At 31.1% G+C, this 18,767-nt stretch overlaps 3 protein-coding genes across 6 annotated transcripts; all 3 read right to left on the reverse strand.

The window, feature by feature from the left end:
- Window positions 1-1,537: 1,537 nt before the first annotated feature.
- Window positions 1,538-4,200, reverse strand: LOC113854798 (ACT domain-containing protein ACR9-like). Its single transcript, XM_027486028.1, has 6 exons — window positions 3,983-4,200; window positions 3,677-3,886; window positions 3,460-3,565; window positions 2,950-3,301; window positions 2,115-2,399; window positions 1,538-1,684 (listed from the first exon to the last, which is right to left on the reverse strand). The coding sequence occupies exons 1-6, from the start codon at window positions 4,143-4,145 to the stop codon at window positions 1,538-1,540; spliced, it is 1,263 nt and encodes a 420-aa protein (XP_027341829.1). The 5' UTR covers window positions 4,146-4,200.
- Window positions 4,201-5,368: 1,168 nt separating this feature from the next.
- Window positions 5,369-11,197, reverse strand: LOC113854799 (UDP-glucuronic acid decarboxylase 5). 4 transcript variants are annotated; one of them, XM_027486031.1, is made up of 13 exons: window positions 9,976-10,001; window positions 9,122-9,233; window positions 8,252-8,338; window positions 8,048-8,135; window positions 7,567-7,658; window positions 7,206-7,270; window positions 7,044-7,132; window positions 6,863-6,940; window positions 6,649-6,742; window positions 6,299-6,365; window positions 6,169-6,232; window positions 6,028-6,068; window positions 5,369-5,786 (listed from the first exon to the last, which is right to left on the reverse strand). In XM_027486031.1, exons 2-13 carry the CDS (start codon window positions 9,206-9,208, stop codon window positions 5,601-5,603), a joined length of 1,038 nt encoding a protein of 345 aa, XP_027341832.1. In that variant the 5' UTR covers window positions 9,209-9,233; window positions 9,976-10,001; the 3' UTR covers window positions 5,369-5,600. The 4 variants fall into 4 exon arrangements, with proteins under 4 accessions (XP_027341832.1, XP_027341831.1, XP_027341830.1 ...); XM_027486030.1 differs by lacking the exon at window positions 9,976-10,001 and adding an exon at window positions 9,803-9,925; XM_027486029.1 differs by lacking the exon at window positions 9,976-10,001 and adding an exon at window positions 9,392-9,544.
- A 1,017-nt stretch (window positions 11,198-12,214) lies between these two features.
- On the reverse strand, window positions 12,215-17,072 carry LOC113855964. The gene is made up of 3 exons (XM_027487593.1): window positions 16,524-17,072; window positions 14,016-14,183; window positions 12,215-13,909 (listed from the first exon to the last, which is right to left on the reverse strand). Exons 1-3 carry the CDS (start codon window positions 17,070-17,072, stop codon window positions 12,215-12,217), a joined length of 2,412 nt encoding a protein of 803 aa, XP_027343394.1.
- Between the last annotated feature and the right edge of the window lie 1,695 nt (window positions 17,073-18,767).

Consider the following 18,767-nt stretch of genomic DNA (forward strand, 5'->3'; position numbering starts at 1 on the left):
TTCCATTAATGAAAACATCTTGTTTTTAGTCAGCTTTTCTTCTTATGTTTGTTGTTTTATTTGTTAATTAACGGAGAATTGATCTGACATTTACTTCAAGAGTGCCGAACAAACTGACTCGTTGACAATGCTTTGTTCCAATCGTTAAACGGATTTTTAACTGCCTTTGTCTCTACTTTGAGTTTGGTCAACTGTTTTGTTTCGTAATTACCGCTTTTGATTTGGTGAATTTAACTAATTTTGTTGATGATGTTATTCCTTGTTTTCGTGGTCCAAGACCCTATGCTACGGTTAATAAATGTGTGGCTATGAAATTTTGACAGTTCATAAATGGTGTCAATTGTAAAAGGGCGTGTTTGGATGTGGATTTACTTAAATATTGCATATTTTTATTAGTTTCTAACGCACTTAAGTTGTCGTTGGGTCGATTAATTAATCATTTTTTATTTTTTTCCCATCTCGGATATTGTGTTTTTTTGTCCACTAGAAGTGAAACTGAACACGGTAGAGATTGTGGGAACAAACATTTGTATATGCGGTGGTTCGAGCGGCAAATAGAGCTTTTGGAAATTCAAATGAAGTTCTCAGGTGAGTGCTTTACTGACGTGTTTGTACAGCTTTGCGTTTTTATTCTGCCGATGTTTTTGGATTTTCGAAAATTACTTTTGGGTTTGCATATATTGCTTTTGTGTTAGAGGATTCTTTTCCACCTCACTGCAAAACTTGATTGAATCGTGTTTTATGATTTCACTATTTCTTTATTTAGAGTAAATTCAATCTTTAGATTTGGAATTATTTTTAGCTTATTTCTTTAGTTACACTAATTTTACTTTGGATATTGCTTTCTCAAATTTGGATGTTGAAGCAAACTGATACTGCATAATTTGGACAGAGGATCATTCAGTAGGAATTCGTGTAGTGACATGGAAGATGATTGGATGTAAGGAGGCTATATGTTGATACTTGATGTTTCCCGTAGTATGCTTCAACTGATTTTTTTGCTCAGATGAAGAAAAATTGAACTTTTTCTAAACTTGAATTGATGGAATGCCTCAAGGCCTCTATGAAACCCTGAAGAAAGACAAGGACCCGTGTCCTCCAAGGTTACAGCCTGCACATGTATTCATCACCCACAACAATTGTTCAACGTTGTATCGTTGTAGAATAAACTTACAAAGATTTTCAATCAGAAGTGCCAATGTTTGGAAGAATAAAATTAAAATCCTTCATGGCAGAGTCTCAAACTCTTCATAGATTCTTAGAAAGCAACACGGATACTCGATTAATCTTTTTGGCTGTCTGCTTAATTTTACAACGGGACAATCGTATAACAGGATTCTTGCATTTTCTTAAAACCCTCAAATCAGGTGTTAGTATAACGGTAATACAAAGAATACCATTACCAAGATCATAGACAAACTAGTGGAATTACAAAACGAATAACCATTTATCAGCATAGAAATATTAATTGGAAAACATTCAATGGTACATGACACCGATTGCAACACGGAGCTATATGCACAATACATAGTACTACTCACCAACCCATCAAGGTTCTTCTAACCCTATCAACAATCTGATTTCTAGCAACAACACTTGTTAATTGAAACTCACAGTTATCATCCAAGAGAAATCTGTACACCTCCCATTCATGTTCTAATGCTGAATGCCTTCCCACTTCAGCCTAACACAAAAAGGGAATGAAATAATTTGATTTTGATTTTTTAATAAGCCTAATATTTTATTATCCTAATATTTTATTATTAGACGACAAATATGATTAATCACGGCCCTCCATGCCCATATGCATGCAAAACGATTGAAATCTTGGAATCAAAATATTTTCCGTTGGAACTGCTAGATTAGTACCCCTTATATTTTCAGGAAAATGTTAGGGTAGTGGTTAAAGAATAAGAAGTAAACAAGTTTTTTTTTTAATTATTAAAAATGTTATAAATGCACTCTTATCATAATTTTAATGTATTCTTAAAACAATTATATATATATATATATATATATATATAATTTATTTAACTTCTTGATTTTCAACCTGTGTGCACTGCTTAGCAAGACTTAAATTGTAGATTTGCTAAAACATTTCTGAATTTTCTTACCGAGAAAACGCAAATTCCAAGTGTTTTGAGAGCAAATGTGACATCATAAAAAACTCGAGGTCTTCCCTTTCCAGATAGCTCAACGGGATTAGCAACCAATAATTCAGTATCTGGTCCTCTGTTTGTAATGATTACTCGCAATGGATGAAGCATTTCCAGTTTCAAACGAAAGCAGAGACCACTCTGCTTCTCCGGATCCAGAATCTTTTTCCCATCTTTCTGCTGAATAAATATGTCTAAATCACGATACCCCATGGCATTGGGCGAAAATCGGCCATAGGAAATCTAAGAACAAAATGTAAGAAGTGTCAGCAAACTGCTACAAACAATGTTATAGTTGCTAGCACAAATAGAAACTTTACACTTTTAATTTTCATACTAATAAATTTGTTCAATGGCTCCTAAAAGAAACTAAAAAGCCAATATGTACACGAAATCAGATGCACAATTGTGGTTTTCTTGCCGCTTAGATTTGACTGAATAACAATTAAAATTCAGAAAAAACGCATGTGATAAAATATGTAAGCTTGGTTCAGTTGCTTCCTTCGGCAGAAAGTGAAACAATCATTCAGCTGTTTCTTTTGTGGGTACTGAGTAAAAAGGGAAAATGATATTGATTGTCTAATTGAATTGAGTAAGATGCAATTTTTCAATTTCAATAAAATTACCAACAGAAATGATACATTATATCCCATGCTTCCAGCTGCAATCTATCAAAACTTAGACCACATGGAGATGTACATCCTTAAAGGACAATGAACTCGGAGGAAACAAGGATAGGAAGAAGCTAGCAAGGATACTGTCTTACAAATAATTGTGGTAAAGACTACCATACCTTTATATTCATGTCCTTCAAAGTTCTCATAATGTCATAAAGAAGACCCTTGTGATCAGCACATCGTATTTGAACTAGAGTATGAACTGGGCTTAAGGAGTTGTCTAGTGTTACATTGGTTTTCTTCAACTTCGTCATATCTGGGCTAAGAGCTTGAGAACGAACCTCATTATCTGACAAATCACATCGAAACAGCTCCTCTGCTAAAGCAGGAGAAAGAGAAGAGATACCCTGATTACATTCATACTCCGGACCTGCCAATTGAAGTTCGCAGCTGATACACGAGCCTCCCAGAACTGCATTCAATCTATCACATGTTTCATCTCGTCTCTTTTTTGTGTGCATAAGTTCCCTAAAAGAAAATAGAGGCGAGTTCTGATTACTTATAATCACCAGTATTCACTTAAAATAAAATTTGCAGTTGATAAAGACATTTGACAAAGCAAAATATTGCTAATAACTTTGATCAACCAAAGTATAAGATATGCAGTAAAACATATCATCACTCACAAGTTATCAGTTATGAAAAAGAGGTCCAATACTCTTCCATCAGGGGTAGTGGTGACTTTCACCTTTTGAATTGTAAGTTCAAGCTGAGAGAGGACTCTAGTTACATCTACAACAGCATCACATCAACAAAAAGATAATCAAATCAACACAACCAGTCACCAAAGAACAGTTACATAGCATATGGAAGAACATTTCAAGTGAAGAGTATTTCCTTTACCATGTAACAATCCCTTTCGATCAAGGCTACAAAACTTCAATAGATAAACAGGAGAAGATCTAGAAGGTTGCTGAATGAGATAAAAAGAGGCCAAACAAGGTGGACAAATAGCCTGAAGTCGATCTGTGAGATAAGAAGTCACAGGAAGCAACACAGAGCGTGGAATCACCCAAAATACAATGTAGCACCACGCGCCATCAGTTGAAACGTCTGAAGAAAACGCGAAAAGAGTAATAAATTATAGTTTTTCTTGGTTAATTGTAGTGTAATAGAGTAAAAAATAGAACGAAATAGGAAGCACAAGACCTCCTTTGGCAATGCAGAGCCCGAAATCGAGAATGATTCTGCAGATATCGCAAGCGAGACCGGTCTTGTCGGGGCAATTGACGGTGATGATGAAAGGATCGCCGGGTTTGTCGGGTTGCCGGATTTGAACAATGTCATCATCGCCACCCGACACTCCCATCATAGGAGCGAGAAACCAAAACTGAAGATGGTTGGTTTTGGTTGAGGTTGAGGTTAAGGTTTGAAAACGGAAAGGGACTTTCTGCACTGTGATGGTTATTATAGTTGGAGAGGTACACGTCAGCAACCGCGAAGGAACTGTAATGAACGTGGCCAGATATTGGTGGATAGTGATACCTAAAACCTTTTTGTTTTTTAGGCTATAATTTCATATCAGTTAATCTAATCTGTTTCCACGTTTGGTGCTTTTTAGGTTACCATTTTGCCATCATGGGATTGGGATGATGTCACCCAAATAAATTATGGACGAAATAATTAACAAGTAAAATAACACGGATAGTTGTAAAAAACAAAATAAATAATGGATAGTTGTTGTTTGTTTTTTTCATTCGGGTACCATTAATTTAAAATATATTGTATGGTTTTTAATTTAATTTAATTTATAAATTAAAAATATATATATTAATAATAAATATTCTATTATATTAAATAAATTTAAAATAAATTATAAAAAATTCAAAACTTCAATTAATATTAATAAAAATATAGAAAAAATATTTAATTTGATAAAAAGCTAATATCTAAAAATGCTTTCGCATGTGCATACTCTTAAAAATATATACTTTTAAAAACGTTTTTGCTTAAAAATTAAAAATTATAATTTATATAAAAAGTTGATTTATAAATTGGTAAATGGTAATTGACATGCTTTAACGTAAGCGTCTGTTGGATTATAGATGGTCCAGTGCAACGCAAGATACGGTACAAAAAATCGTAATAGTTTTAGTACTTTTCGTAAAATATAGAAGTAGAAATAAAAGTCACCCAAAAAAAAGGATATAAAAATTATTTTTCAAAGTTTCTTATTTCTCTCTCTCTCTCACCCACCACATAGGAACCAAAACCAAAGCGTGATTATGACAATGATCCAGGATATCCACGACACTTGTATGGTTTTTCTTACTATTCCCGTAACTCTCAAGACTGCAGAAAAGAAAGATCTGAATATAATTTTATTACAAATTAAATCGTTTTTTAATGTATGAGTTATACAATTCAAAATGAAATTCGAATCCGTCGAGTTTCACTTTCACATGATATGTGTGTAGACCTCGCAGCATCATAGTAGATGACAAGAAATTCGCTTGAATAAACATTATCATATTGACATTTACTCATGAAAGACACTTGAATAAACGGAGTTCAAATGAAAAAGATAACAATAGACGAGAAAAATATATATTTCAATTCAATGATCTTTCAAGCTGCAAAATTTGGAGGGACATGCTGTAATCTTTTGCCAAATAAAGAACGGGACATTCAACAATGTGACACTTGCTGACACCAAATTTCAGGCACCCCAAGTTCCTCAGTATCATAACTATAAAAATGAAAAATTTGAAAACAGCGAGACTAGTCTCACTTATTATCAACTTTGAAATGTCAAAAATAAGCGAAATTAACTGTTTTTGCCAACTCCAAGCCTCAAACGGAAATCATCTTCCATAAGAGGAAGACCATCCCTCAACTTCACCTTTGGTTCCCAGCCCAAAAATTCCTTTGCTTTTGTTATGTCTGGTTTTCTCTGTCGTGGATCATCAGGAGTGTTCTCCACCATCTTTATCTCCACATTTGGATTAATAAGCTGCAAAACAATCCACAAAGCATTAACTTTTCATGAACATTTTCATTCTCATTCTTTATATAAATATAGACAAGATTTATAAGTTTGGTCTTGTGAACATATAATCTTCCATCAGAAAAAATAGCTCAATGGATTCGTTGGATTTTGATAACCAAGAATTCCTAATCGCATTTTAGTAATCACCAACCAAACAAATGAAAGTAAACCAAACTACGAGAGGTGAATGCTACTTAAAACTAACCTCTTTCACTGTCTCAGCAAGTTCAATCATTGTAAATTCACCTGAAAATGTAAACATACTCGAATAAGTAACTGATGGCAAAGAAAGTACCGCTAAAGAGGCAATGATACTCAAATACGGGCCCTGAAGTGGGAATCTAACCTGGGTTTCCAAGGTTGATTGGTCCAGTGTTGGGTCCTTCCATGAGACGGATAAGGCCATCAACCTAAAAATGTAAATATTAGTCACAATCATATTCAGCTAGTAATCAAAAGATAATGAGGATATATACCAAGTCAGAGACGTAGCAGAAGCTTCGAGTTTGTGTTCCTGGACATTGGACTGTCAAGCCTTCACCCCTATAATGAACCATAGATTAAGTGAGAATTGAAGGGTAAGAATCAACATAGAAATAAGAATAAAGCAGAAAATATTAATCATAGCTAGACACTAAAATCAAGGTATTAAACTAATTAAATCAATAATTGATCTAGCTAGTATGAAGCGAAGTGCATGATCGTTGAACAAATCACGCGCCTGTTAAGGCTTTCTGACAGCTAAAAGCATCAGAATATATCAAATAAGTCATGCAGAAGTAACAACATTACAGCATATTACACCATATAACAGACAAGTAATTACCGAAGTGCTTGAGCAATGAAGTTGCTTACAACACGCCCATCATCAATATTCATGCGTGGTCCATATGTGTTGAAGATTCTTGCAATGCGTATTTCTGTGATGAAAAGATATAAACATGTCAAGATCAAGGTGTTAAATGAAAAAGGAAAATCTCTACCAGGTATAACTTAAATGAAATGAGAAGAATTATAAGGAAAAGAAGACAAGAAATTACCAAGCCCATGCTGCCTATGATAATCAAACATCAAAGTCTCAGCCACACGTTTCCCCTCATCATAGCAGCTACGAACTCCTGTTAAATCATATATTAAGTTCTTATTCACAGTCATTGTAACAGAAATAGTTCCGTTTAAGATGCTCAATGTGTAAGTTGAAACTGAAATAAAGGAACTTACCAATAGGGTTAACATTGCCCCAATAGCTTTCCGGTTGGGGATGTATGAGAGGATCCCCATAAACCTCTGAAGTTGACGTAAGCAAAATCCTGTCCATGATATTTAAACTAATTAAGACCAATTCATGGCAGCAATTGAAATTATCATTAACAAATTCCGAACCTTGCTCCCACTCGCTTTGCAAGCCCAAGCATGTTCAGTGTGCCAATCACATTTGTCTTTATTGTCTGTCGAGTAATTATTTCCTTACAAATTAGATAGTTTTTCATGGTTGGATACACAGAGAGAACTTACAACCAATGATGCATGATGGGAGCTAGACATAACTATGGGCAGAATGTGACACAATGCATGGGAATGAAGCAACTTTAAGTGCAAGGAAAAAGAAAAGATAAATGGGCTCAATATACTTTTACACTTAAACTATCAGTGAGTGTGGAATGAACTAGAATGCAAATTCTTCCTCAGTGGAAAATACACAGCAGATGATTAGAAAGGCAAAAGAAGACTCTCAAAACCATACCTTTACTGGATTGTATTTGTAGAAAATAGGAGAGGCAGGACATGCAAGATGGTAGATCTGATCAACCTCAATCAACAAAGGCTCAGTGACATCTATGAAAGGAGCAAAGCGATAATGAGCATCAGCATCATTGGTTTATAAACAGATTTAAAGGAAATGATGAGCATACTATACTATGTACACAATATAGTATCATCATTAGTTCATTACTGTTCCCTGAGAATGGCATTAGTTGGCTAATCAAATTGTGGTTAGTTAAGAAACAGGTAAAATAGCAATTGCTTTTAATTCGTGGTATAACAACAGTGAAGCTTATGCTGATTGCATGCCCTGGCAGAAATCAATTTACAAACTGGATTTAAAAGTTCAAATTATACAGCCCAATAAGCAAGGGATTAATAAATATAAACCTTCAGTGCATCTTATGTGCGATAATTTTAATGGTAATAACAGTTGATAGTAAACAAAGACGAGATTATACCATGACGGATAAGCTCAAATCTTGGATGACCAATCCATTTTTTGAGGTTGTCCTTGGATCCAGTGAAGTAGTTGTCAGCAACAATGACCTGATTAAACACAAGGGTATTATAGGATGATAACACGAGTGAACAAATAAAATTCATTAAAGCACCAGTGAACAACAGATGTATAACATTAAAAGCAAAAAATATAACATACTGACCTCATTTTTTTCATTTTCCATCAATCTGTCAACTAGGTGAGACCCAATGAATCCAGCTCCTCCAGTAACCAAGATTCTCATGTTGGACTATTCTCGAGAATGAAAGAAATATTGGTAAACAGGGAATGAAAGCAAGAAAAAAATGTTTATGTAAAATAAGTGATTTTGACAAAAGCCATATTCACAAATATCTAATGGATTTTGATTAATGGATGTAAGATGCATCAGTGTTCTCTTATACATAATTCAGAATCAGAGCTAGTGCTATGCACAAGAATAAAATAGAAAAACCTTTTTACAGTTAAAATAAAAATGATAAATTTCGACCTTTTACTGATCTCCCCTTCACCCCCACCGCCACTTCCCGTGTCATATTAGAAGATTTACAGTATATGACATTGGGCTTGTTGTCAAACATGTTGATGTAGTCAAACTATAATTTACAACTAAGTACGCGAATCATTCCGCGTTTATCAGTATTTTCATTTTGGTGTTTGTGTTCCAAGCAACATTAATTCTACTGATTATAATTGTGATAAGAAGAATTTTGCTACCAACTAAACAATATTATCATGATTACTTCAACACAAAAAATATATATAGAAGATTCAAATCTTAAAACGAAAATGTTTAGTTTTATGCCCAACAGTCATAAAATGAAATAATATAATGCACACAATATGGCCCATCAGCAAAGTAACAATTTTTCTCTACTCTACTAATGCGTCATGATCATTACTGTACTTGTACCCTTAAAAAAAACAGCATGACATTAATAATTGAAATGAAGATGAAATTAAAATCAAGCAAGGAACGAATGTCACGTTGCAGGGAAAATGCTAATCAAAATAGAAAGATGCTATGGTTCACCTGAAAAAATTTGGAAAAGCGTAGGGGAGATGGCAAAGGAGGTTGCTTTGACGTTTGGTGATGTCCGTTAGAAGAATCCGCTGCCATTCTCAGAACCTCCGAAATTCAATTCCTAAACAAATGTTGGAGTGGTCAATGTCGTGCACAGATATCAAAATTCCCATAAACTAAATCATGGGTCGTCACATCTATTAAATAAAATGGTCACCACAGAGTGGGCAACGACAGAGACATAATCAGAAAAAGAAAAGAATAAAACAAGTCATGAACCTGATCACAAAAGATCAACCCAAAACCCTAAGAACAAGTTAACAACTCTTCTGATCTATGCACTCCACAATCATACACCCATTTATATAGATAAATGAGAACCAGAATTGGAAAAATCTTCCACCGAATGCAAGATTCAGAAAGTAATAATAATAATAAGCTGTATAAGTTTATGAATAGATATAATTAAACCCCACAAAAAATAATTAAATTTGGAAGGCTTGAAAGTCACGGAAAGTTGAAGGACATAATGAAAGCACCCAGGCAACGACAGCAGTAATGGAAATCACACCAAACTATAATGTCTATTATTCTGAATTAAACATGCAACAGAGGCCGACCCAGCCAAACCAAACCCTACATATTGAAAATTGTGTCCATGACATGACTATACGATACGGATGCAATTACCTATCGGCCGTATGATGTTAAATCCAAATGCAAATGCAATTGAATTTTGAATATTATGTGTGTCTCTGAGTAATTAAGGTAAGGTGGAGTAGAATGGAAGTGAGAGAGAAACTGAAAATGCTGGTTGTTGTGCATGCTAATTGAGAAGTGTGTGTGTGTCAGTCCAAGGTTACCTCTTTCGTGGAGTGCCACGTGAACTGACGAGTGGTATCAGATTACCCCACATTTTGTCGAATTGGGGCTACACTTCAACTTAAACACTTTCATTTTACTCACATTTCTCCCTCATCTTTCTTTTTATTTTTTTATTAAATTACTTATATTACACTAGGCATAAAATTTGTGCATTGTATGGATTATTTAATATTTAAAATATTTAAAAATATTTTATTAATTTGAATTTCAATATAATTTTAAATAAATAATATTTTAAATATAATTTGTGTACTTTAATTTATTATGATTAATAATACGAATTATTATTTTTTAGTAAGGTTATGGTTAAAAATAAAATATATTGAAGATAATTATATATTAAATATTTTGTCATAAATTATATTTTCAATGTAGTCAACACTCTTTTTAAACTATTTAATAATAAAAATATTTAATTATCTTAGTGGGTCTTGATAATACAAATAATCGTTAATTATTGATAATAAATGAAGGTATTAATATACATATAATCAATAATTTCTTTAATAAATAACACGTCAAGAATTTCAAATTCTAAAACATGATAAATATATTTAATTAAATCAATATATATATAATTACAAATAAATGATCATACTGATTATCAAAGGAAAAATAAAATGAAATCAACATATATTTTTTAAAACTATATTATTAAATATATGCATATTAATTAAACTTTTTGACTTTTATATTAATAAATATTAAAAATAAACGTTGCAAAATATTATATATATCTATATACATAATGTCATTTTAATAAATAATGTAATTTAATACATGAGAACAATTAATGCCATATTTATTAAGTATAAAATATAATAAATTAAAATAATATTCTTAAAAATTATATCCATTAAATTCATAACTCTATATTAATAATAAATGTATTTTGTGAGATGAGTTTTTTTATATAAGAGTGAGAAATATACATTTAAATTGTACAACTATACGCAAATAATTATAATTATATAATTTTAAAAAATTAACATAACTTATATATTTGAATCATAACCATTAATAATGAAATTTGATAATTAAAGTTTGTTAATTTAACTCTAAAAAAATCTTCTCACTAAATATATTGTCTATATCAACAAATAGCTAAAATTAATTATTAAAAAATATAATAAAATATTATATAATAATAAAATTTTTAAATAATAGTATAATTTAATAAAAAACAACATTTAATACCATCAAAATCATATTTACTAAATATAATAAGTGCCGATTAAATGTATTTCTTTTGCATTAGTAAAATTATTATAAAATTAAATATTAAAATTACACTCACTCTCTCCCTACATATATATATGCTCGAGTGTTCAGTAAATTTTTTTATTGGGATATCAGTTATAATTATTATCGTAGTTCTTTTAAAAATTATTTCATGACTTAAATTTAGAAACCGATGTTTTCTATTCCTACGCAAGACTTGAATTCCAATCCACTAAAAGAATTAAGATTTCGTGTAAACTGACTTCTAAGTGAAAAATAAACAGACAAGCGAGAAAGACAAAAGGTTTAGTTGAACAGCAATGTCATAGTCCTTTCCCACACAATTTTTAATATTTTAATTATTAATTAAAAATTATTAAAAAATTAAAAACTATGTAAATTTTATTTTTTTAATCTTTAAATTAATATTTTTTATATTTTTATAATTTTTAATAAATAATTAAAATATATTAAAAAATGTGTCTTATGAACATTTCTAAAAGAAATAAGTGGCAGCAATGACACGCAGTTTAAAATGAATAAGACGTGAATATTGAAAAAAATCTCATCCTACAAATCAGAGAAAACTGATTTTTTTTTAAAGTATACAACATTTGTTCTATTTTTTGGTCTGTTTTTAAAATTTATAAATGTATATTAAAAGATTAAAAATTATATATAGTATTAAATACTTAATATTTAACTAACGAAATTGTTCACAAAGAAATAAAGGCATATCATTGCCTTTTGAGATTAAAAATAAACAAATACACTTTTAAATCTTGTAGTTTAAATCAAATTTAGTTTAAATTTGTATAATCATAAACACCAAAATTTTAAAAATATAAAAAAAATTAAAATGTATTTTAGACAATATATAACATTGCTTTATTACAAAATTCTACTTTTACTGTTCACAATTTTTGTACTGTTCTTTTATATAAAAAATATTTTGAGATGTTCAAAATTCTAGGCACATAGATTTAAGTTTCAATTTCATTTGTTAAAAGCACGTAGCTTACATGATATCTCACACAAATTAATCTGGCTAGAGGGATTCTCCCATTGAACAAGTTCCTGGATTGCCTCTTCAATTTCTATGGTGCCCTTTATACATGCACTCAAGCAGAACCCCAAGGCACTCAAACACAAAACAACTTGGCTCTTTAGCTCCTTATCATCTTCATCACCATACAAGTTATCAACAATACTTCTTGAACGTTGCAGATAAGAGCCTATGATTTCTCCAATTCCATCTTCACCTAAACCTGAAACCATGCACGTGTCACACTCAGGTGACTTTCCATCTTCTATATCACTAGAGATATTCCTCTTCTCAAGCTCTTTCTCAACATGCATTAGTGATTTCATTCTAGAAATCTCCTCAAGACTTTTTATTGAAGAGCAGATAATTTCCTTAACGTGTCCAAGTTCACTTTGTAGCATGTTCACATCCTCTTTCCCACAAGCCACACCCCTTTGGAATTCTTGTTGGAGGAACTTCAATGCATGTTCTCCAAAACAAATGAGATCCACCAATCGTGACAATGACCCCAAAAGGTTATCATAGCAAACATTATGAAATGGTAAAAACCAAAAATTGGGTTCCACTTTTGCTTCCGCAACAAACTTGCCAAGCTCATTAACTTGCATTTTGAACCTCTTTTGGCAATTTTCCAAATCGGTTTTGCCAACAAATAGACTCAACGATTCTATTGATTCACTAAGTGTGGCCAAACATTGAGAAAGTTTCATTTTGGCCCACGTTGAGGTTCTTCTGGGCACGAATATGAGGTCCATAAAAATAGAACATGAGAGCCCAACAAAGGTTTCGATGATTCTCGTTATAGCAAACTCACTAGGTGGCCCAAAATTTTTCCTACCTAGAACTAGAATGGCCCCAATTGCTGCAGAAATGCCACCAGCAGGCCCATACATTCGGCTTCGCTGAAGGAAGCTGGTGAAAATGAACCATGGAAGTAGAGACAAGAATCTAATTGACAAGAATCTCTCAAATACGAAGCAACCCAACACTCCATACACAGTTCCTAAGACGCTCCCATGAGCTTTAACATTTGTTGCTCTAAATGTCGCTTCCCTTCCTGAAACATAGCTCACAGCCACTGGAAGCCCAGCCCAGAACCCATTTTTGTTGTTGTATAATGAGCCCATGAATACTGCAAGGCCCAAAGAGAGAGAGAGCTTAATTGCTGGAATAAGATTCGTACTTCTTAGTGTTGTATCCCAATTAGCCCATTTTTCTTTACCTTTAGGAATATTTTCTTTTTTCTTAATTTGCATGTCTTGAATACAAGTTGGAGGTTCGGTCAGTGATTTTTTGTGGAGGAGTTTGGCGCAAAATAAGAAGAAAAAAATGGGTAATTCTTGGTGAGTTGTTGGGATGGTATGAAGGGATTGGAGAATATGAGTTATGCTTTTTGCATTGGATTCGGGGACTGTTGGTGACCCACCAAGTTTAGCATGTTTAATGGTTAGGCTAATATGCTCCTCAAGGCTATTAAGACCATGTCTAAGATCTTCATTGGGAATGTTGATTGGGAATGGATTGGTGCAAGTCAAAGCCAATTCCATTCCTCTTACAGTCATATCCACCTCTTGAAGTCTCTCTATTGGGCTCAAGCTATGCGATCTGAAAATTTTAGTTGGGAATCTCTCCCATTGCATGCCATCCTGAGGAAAAAGGAAATTAATTAGAGGAAAAGAAGCAAAAAAAAGAAAGGAGAGTCTGAAACTTGCATGTTGCTTTCATTTATATAAAATGATTTGTTGGGCTTACTTGGTAGCGCATGATGATAGAAAGGAGTTTGGTTCGCGTAGTTACCAAAGACTTGACTTGAGAGATAGATCGGAGCGCACAAGTCTTGTCCTCCTCGCATAATACCTTTACAAGAACCTTCAATCTCTTCAAGATATTATTTGTTAATTGCTTGTCCCATTGATTCACCTACACTTGATACGAAACAAAATTTAGATTATCCCATCTATGAAGGAGTCTTGTGAATAGTTCAAAACAATGGTCATGTCACATAGTATCCTTGTCAATTATGTATTCATTTATATTGGACATTTTATAAATGTTTCAAATATTCCTAGTTTCCTTTTTGAAACTTTTATGTCGTTATATGTACATAACAAATCATAACATGTTATTATATTTATAATTTATAATGACATTGATCTGTATGTGTTGATTATTTTCTTTGATTTAATATAAGATCCTTTACAAAATTTTAGAATCATTTATTATTTAGACATAATGAATGTATAATGTTTTAAAAGAAATCGAATTTTAATTAAAAATAGCACATAAAATACCTAAATTTTGTCTTTAGTATTTTTTTTCTTCTTATATTTGCCTTTCATAAATATCAAACTTTTCAAAATTTTCGACAATTAATATAATAATAGAATTTGACTTTAAATATAAATAAATTCAAAATATTGTAATTACTTTTTCAAAACCAACACGTTAACTAACTGTAATAACTTTTCATAATCTATATAGTTTAATTGAAAGGGTTTGTTTAATTTATTTTGTCGAATAAAATAATTACTCTATAAAGTAACTTAGTCAACAATAACGATTCATCCCGAAATTAATTGTCAATCATCCTTATTACCTTGTTGACAGCAGGATCGCAATTGCCCCAACCAGTATTATGCAGTACTGGTGATATGCTTTTGGGTTCATATTTAAGAAGAATTTTCTGGACTAGCAATAAGTCTTACAACTTGCTCCAAAGGGTAAAAGTATTTATAAATCATTTTTTACATAATTTTTAAAATTATTTTAAACAATAAAAAACACAACTTAATGCATATTTTATCTACCTTTACAGCTTTACTTCCTCTTAAATATAAAGCTTAAGTATACTGATGTGGATATATCATTCTCTGCCATAAAAGGGGGAACAAATTAAAAAGGATAGGGAGTGAATGGGTGTAAGTATGATAGCCCCTTAAATGGCAAATGTTTAGAGCATAAGAATTCTGACAGTTTTTTCTATTCTAAGTTCCACTTTAATGCCAAAAGTTTCAGCCGTGAGTGTCCTGAAAGTTTTTATATGTATTAAAGTAATATTTTTTTACCCCATAAATATGTTTCGTAGAAAATTATTATGTTATAAATGGATAAGATTATTATACATCATAATTTTTTTAGTATTTAACATAGTTATATTTACTTAAATTTAAAATTATAAGTTAAATTAGAATAAGCTTATATCAATTTATCTACATACTTAATATTATGATAATATTTGCTTTTTATTCAATTTTTATTTAAACAATTTTTTTCCTGTCAAAATCACTTCACATGATTTTTATTTAAGAGCTACGAAAAATTAATTTTAAAAAATAAGTTAACGCTGAAAGTTTAGCACAATAACACCACTCTATAATTTTCTCCAAAAAATTATACGATTTCATTTAACATCATGACATAATTTATCAACAAGAATTGCAAAACTACTGGACAGATGAATTTCAAACAATAACTATTGATTGAAATTTAAAACTGCGACCATTGATTAACAAAAAGAGTAATATTTTCTCCAAAAAATTATACGATTTAATTCGTTTAACATCATGACATAATTTATCAACAAGAATTTCAATACTACTAGACAGATGAATTTCACAATTTTTTGTATGTATATTTAAAATTTAAAACTGCGACCATTGATTAACAATAAGAGTAATATTTCTAAGTTTTTATTTCATTTTTATAACTCTTTTAATTTCTCTCCCTTTTTTTTGTTATTGCTCATTATTTTTTTTTCTTCCTTTTTTATCCCTTTCTTTCTCGATGAAGTTTGTTTAAGCTCGTAGGATACGAAATAACTTCATCTTAGAAAATTGAAGATATTGTATTAAAAATATGTCAATTATTTATTTATTTTAAATAAAATCTTATTATTCTTTATAAAATGACAGTATTTACCAACTTAGACAAACCCTCACGAAGTATAAATACATCCCAAATAAGTGTTTAAGAGTACGTCTTTTTCCAATTAAAAACGTCGGGATTATTGTCGTTCAACACAGCCAAAATCACCTTCAATAGACGAAGATATCAATAATCAGGTTAACATTTGTTTGGAAAACAAACGTTGACGTGGTTTTAGAGCTCAACCTAAGGTTAACAATACTGTCCATTGCTTAATTTCGCGGTAAAAGAAATCATGCCAAGTACGTAACATGAACACATGATTAATCAACCTTGTATAAACTAAAATCCAAACATAGCATATGAATATTAAGAATTAACGACTGATTTGATTACCTCGTAACATGCAAGACGTGGGTAAGGAAGCAACAAAGCCAGAACGCAAGCCATCATACCTAAGGCAGTACTTGCTGCCAAGCGTATAGGGTGCATGAGAGGATCAGTGTGAACACCATTGACATAAGCAGTAACGTAAACGAGTACAATCTGACCCAATGATATGCGTTTAGCTACCAAATGCGTGGACGCAGCTGAAGGCAGAACCACCACAAATGAAGCGAGCGCCACCGCCAAAGCGACGGTGCCCTTAGAGAACCGGTTGGGTCCAATAACCCACAAGCTCAACATGGAAGGCCCAATACTCTGAATGGTGGCATAAAGCGCGAGCCAGCATCCAAGCAAGGTGTCTCCCAAAGTGGCGTTGTTTTGCATAATGAGAATCACTGTGACGTATGAGAATGCAGGGAAAGCTATGAAGGTGCGAATGGAGAGTGGACCGTAAAGGGTGACACAACCCACTATGGTGCACCCCAAGGCCATTCGGAACGCAGAGGAGAGGCACTCTCGCCACAAGCTTGGCATGTTAATGTTGAAACTCAGTTTCATTGCTATTGATGAGCTGCTGAGGTCCAAGGCATGCTTCAGTTTTATAATGAGAGGGAGCAGAAAGCACAAGTAGTGAATGTGCAAATCTCTTATTTTCTATAGCTTGAATGGGAATGGACGAATATTCCAATATTAGAGAAGTAAATTATTTGAGATATCGTTAATAATATTTAAATATTTTATAGAAGAATAATTATTCAGAAAAAATCCCTTAAGGAGCAATATATAGCCTTTTCCTCTTAACTGTTGTTACTCTTCTTTTTTCCAGAAGTATCATTGTGTAATTAAAGGGGTTGGGGAACAGAAGTGTGTGTATGGACCATATTGTAGTAGTTCTCATATTCCAAATGGAAAATTTTTTAATTTTCTCCTCTGTTTCACCTTAGTTGATAGTAATTATCTTAATTTGTTTTTGATTAACAAAGCACAAGCTTTGTTACAGCAGAATCATTTAATTTTTAAATATTAAGGCTAGCTTTTCCCCTTTTTTAAATAAAGCAATTTTTTCATACGGACAACAAAACAAAAACCTTATAAAAAGGCAAACAATATAGCGGTTGCAAAGATATAGAAAAGCACCACTAGCATCAGCCGAAACGGCTAAAGAAATAGAAAAGGAAAGATCCCTAAAAAAATAAAGAACGTTGGATTAATAGATAGAGAATTGTTTAAACTTAATTTATTATTTTGAATTTAAATTTCAGCAAATACAGCTGTTAAATATTGTCCATAATAGTTTAATTTAATTCAAACAGGATTATTTTAAAAAAAAACCTCAAATAATATGAGACAAATTATACTCTCATTTTATTTTATGTATTTCATTTTTCTACAAATAATATGATTATTTTTTTAAATCATTATTATTATTATTATTATTATTATTATTATTTATGATAGTTATTCACAATATTTACAAATTAAATAACAATAACTTAATGATTAAATATCTAAATTTTTTAAATTAATAGCTAAATGATTTCTCTAAAAGTTATTATATATACCCCACATGGGAGTGTGTTTATAGATATACAAGTATAAATAAAAAATAAAAAGATAAAAATATATTTAATAAAAATAGTTTTTATTTTTAAATATAAAATTATAAATTTAGACATTATAATCATACAAAAATAGTTGATATTAGAAGTTAATTATTAATTACATAATTGCTTAAAATATCATAAATATATTTATTTTTAATTTTATCATTTAAATAAAATATAATTATTTATATTATTTTTTACTATAAGTAAAAAATAAAATAAATAATTTAATGAATTATTTTATTAATTAAAATTTTATTTTTTTATTTTTATGAAAAGCCCTAAATGTCAATTAATTTTAAATAAATAAAGTAATACTTTTTTAGTAACATTTTTTATAATTTATTTTTTTATGTCCCTTATTTTATTTTATGCTTTTTTTTCCTTTTAACTATTACCTTTAGCCTTAAATATAAGATTATATTAAGAACTTTATAAAAAAAGCATAATTATTTTTTATTTTACTAATGACATTAAATATATTAATAATTTGAATAATTTTTTTAAAATTATCTTTTCAATTTTTTCCCTAAATAATTTCGTTAACTCTACTAAAGATTTTTTTTAAAAAATAAATTAATCTAAAGTAATGTAAATAAAATTATATAAAAGTATTATATAAATGGGAAGTTATTGGGAAGTGAAAAAT

This window comes from Abrus precatorius, unplaced genomic scaffold (genome assembly GCF_003935025.1).
Source record: "Abrus precatorius isolate BTA unplaced genomic scaffold, Abrus_2018 Scaffold11, whole genome shotgun sequence".
In the NCBI taxonomy this organism is placed as follows: domain Eukaryota; kingdom Viridiplantae; phylum Streptophyta; class Magnoliopsida; order Fabales; family Fabaceae; genus Abrus; species Abrus precatorius.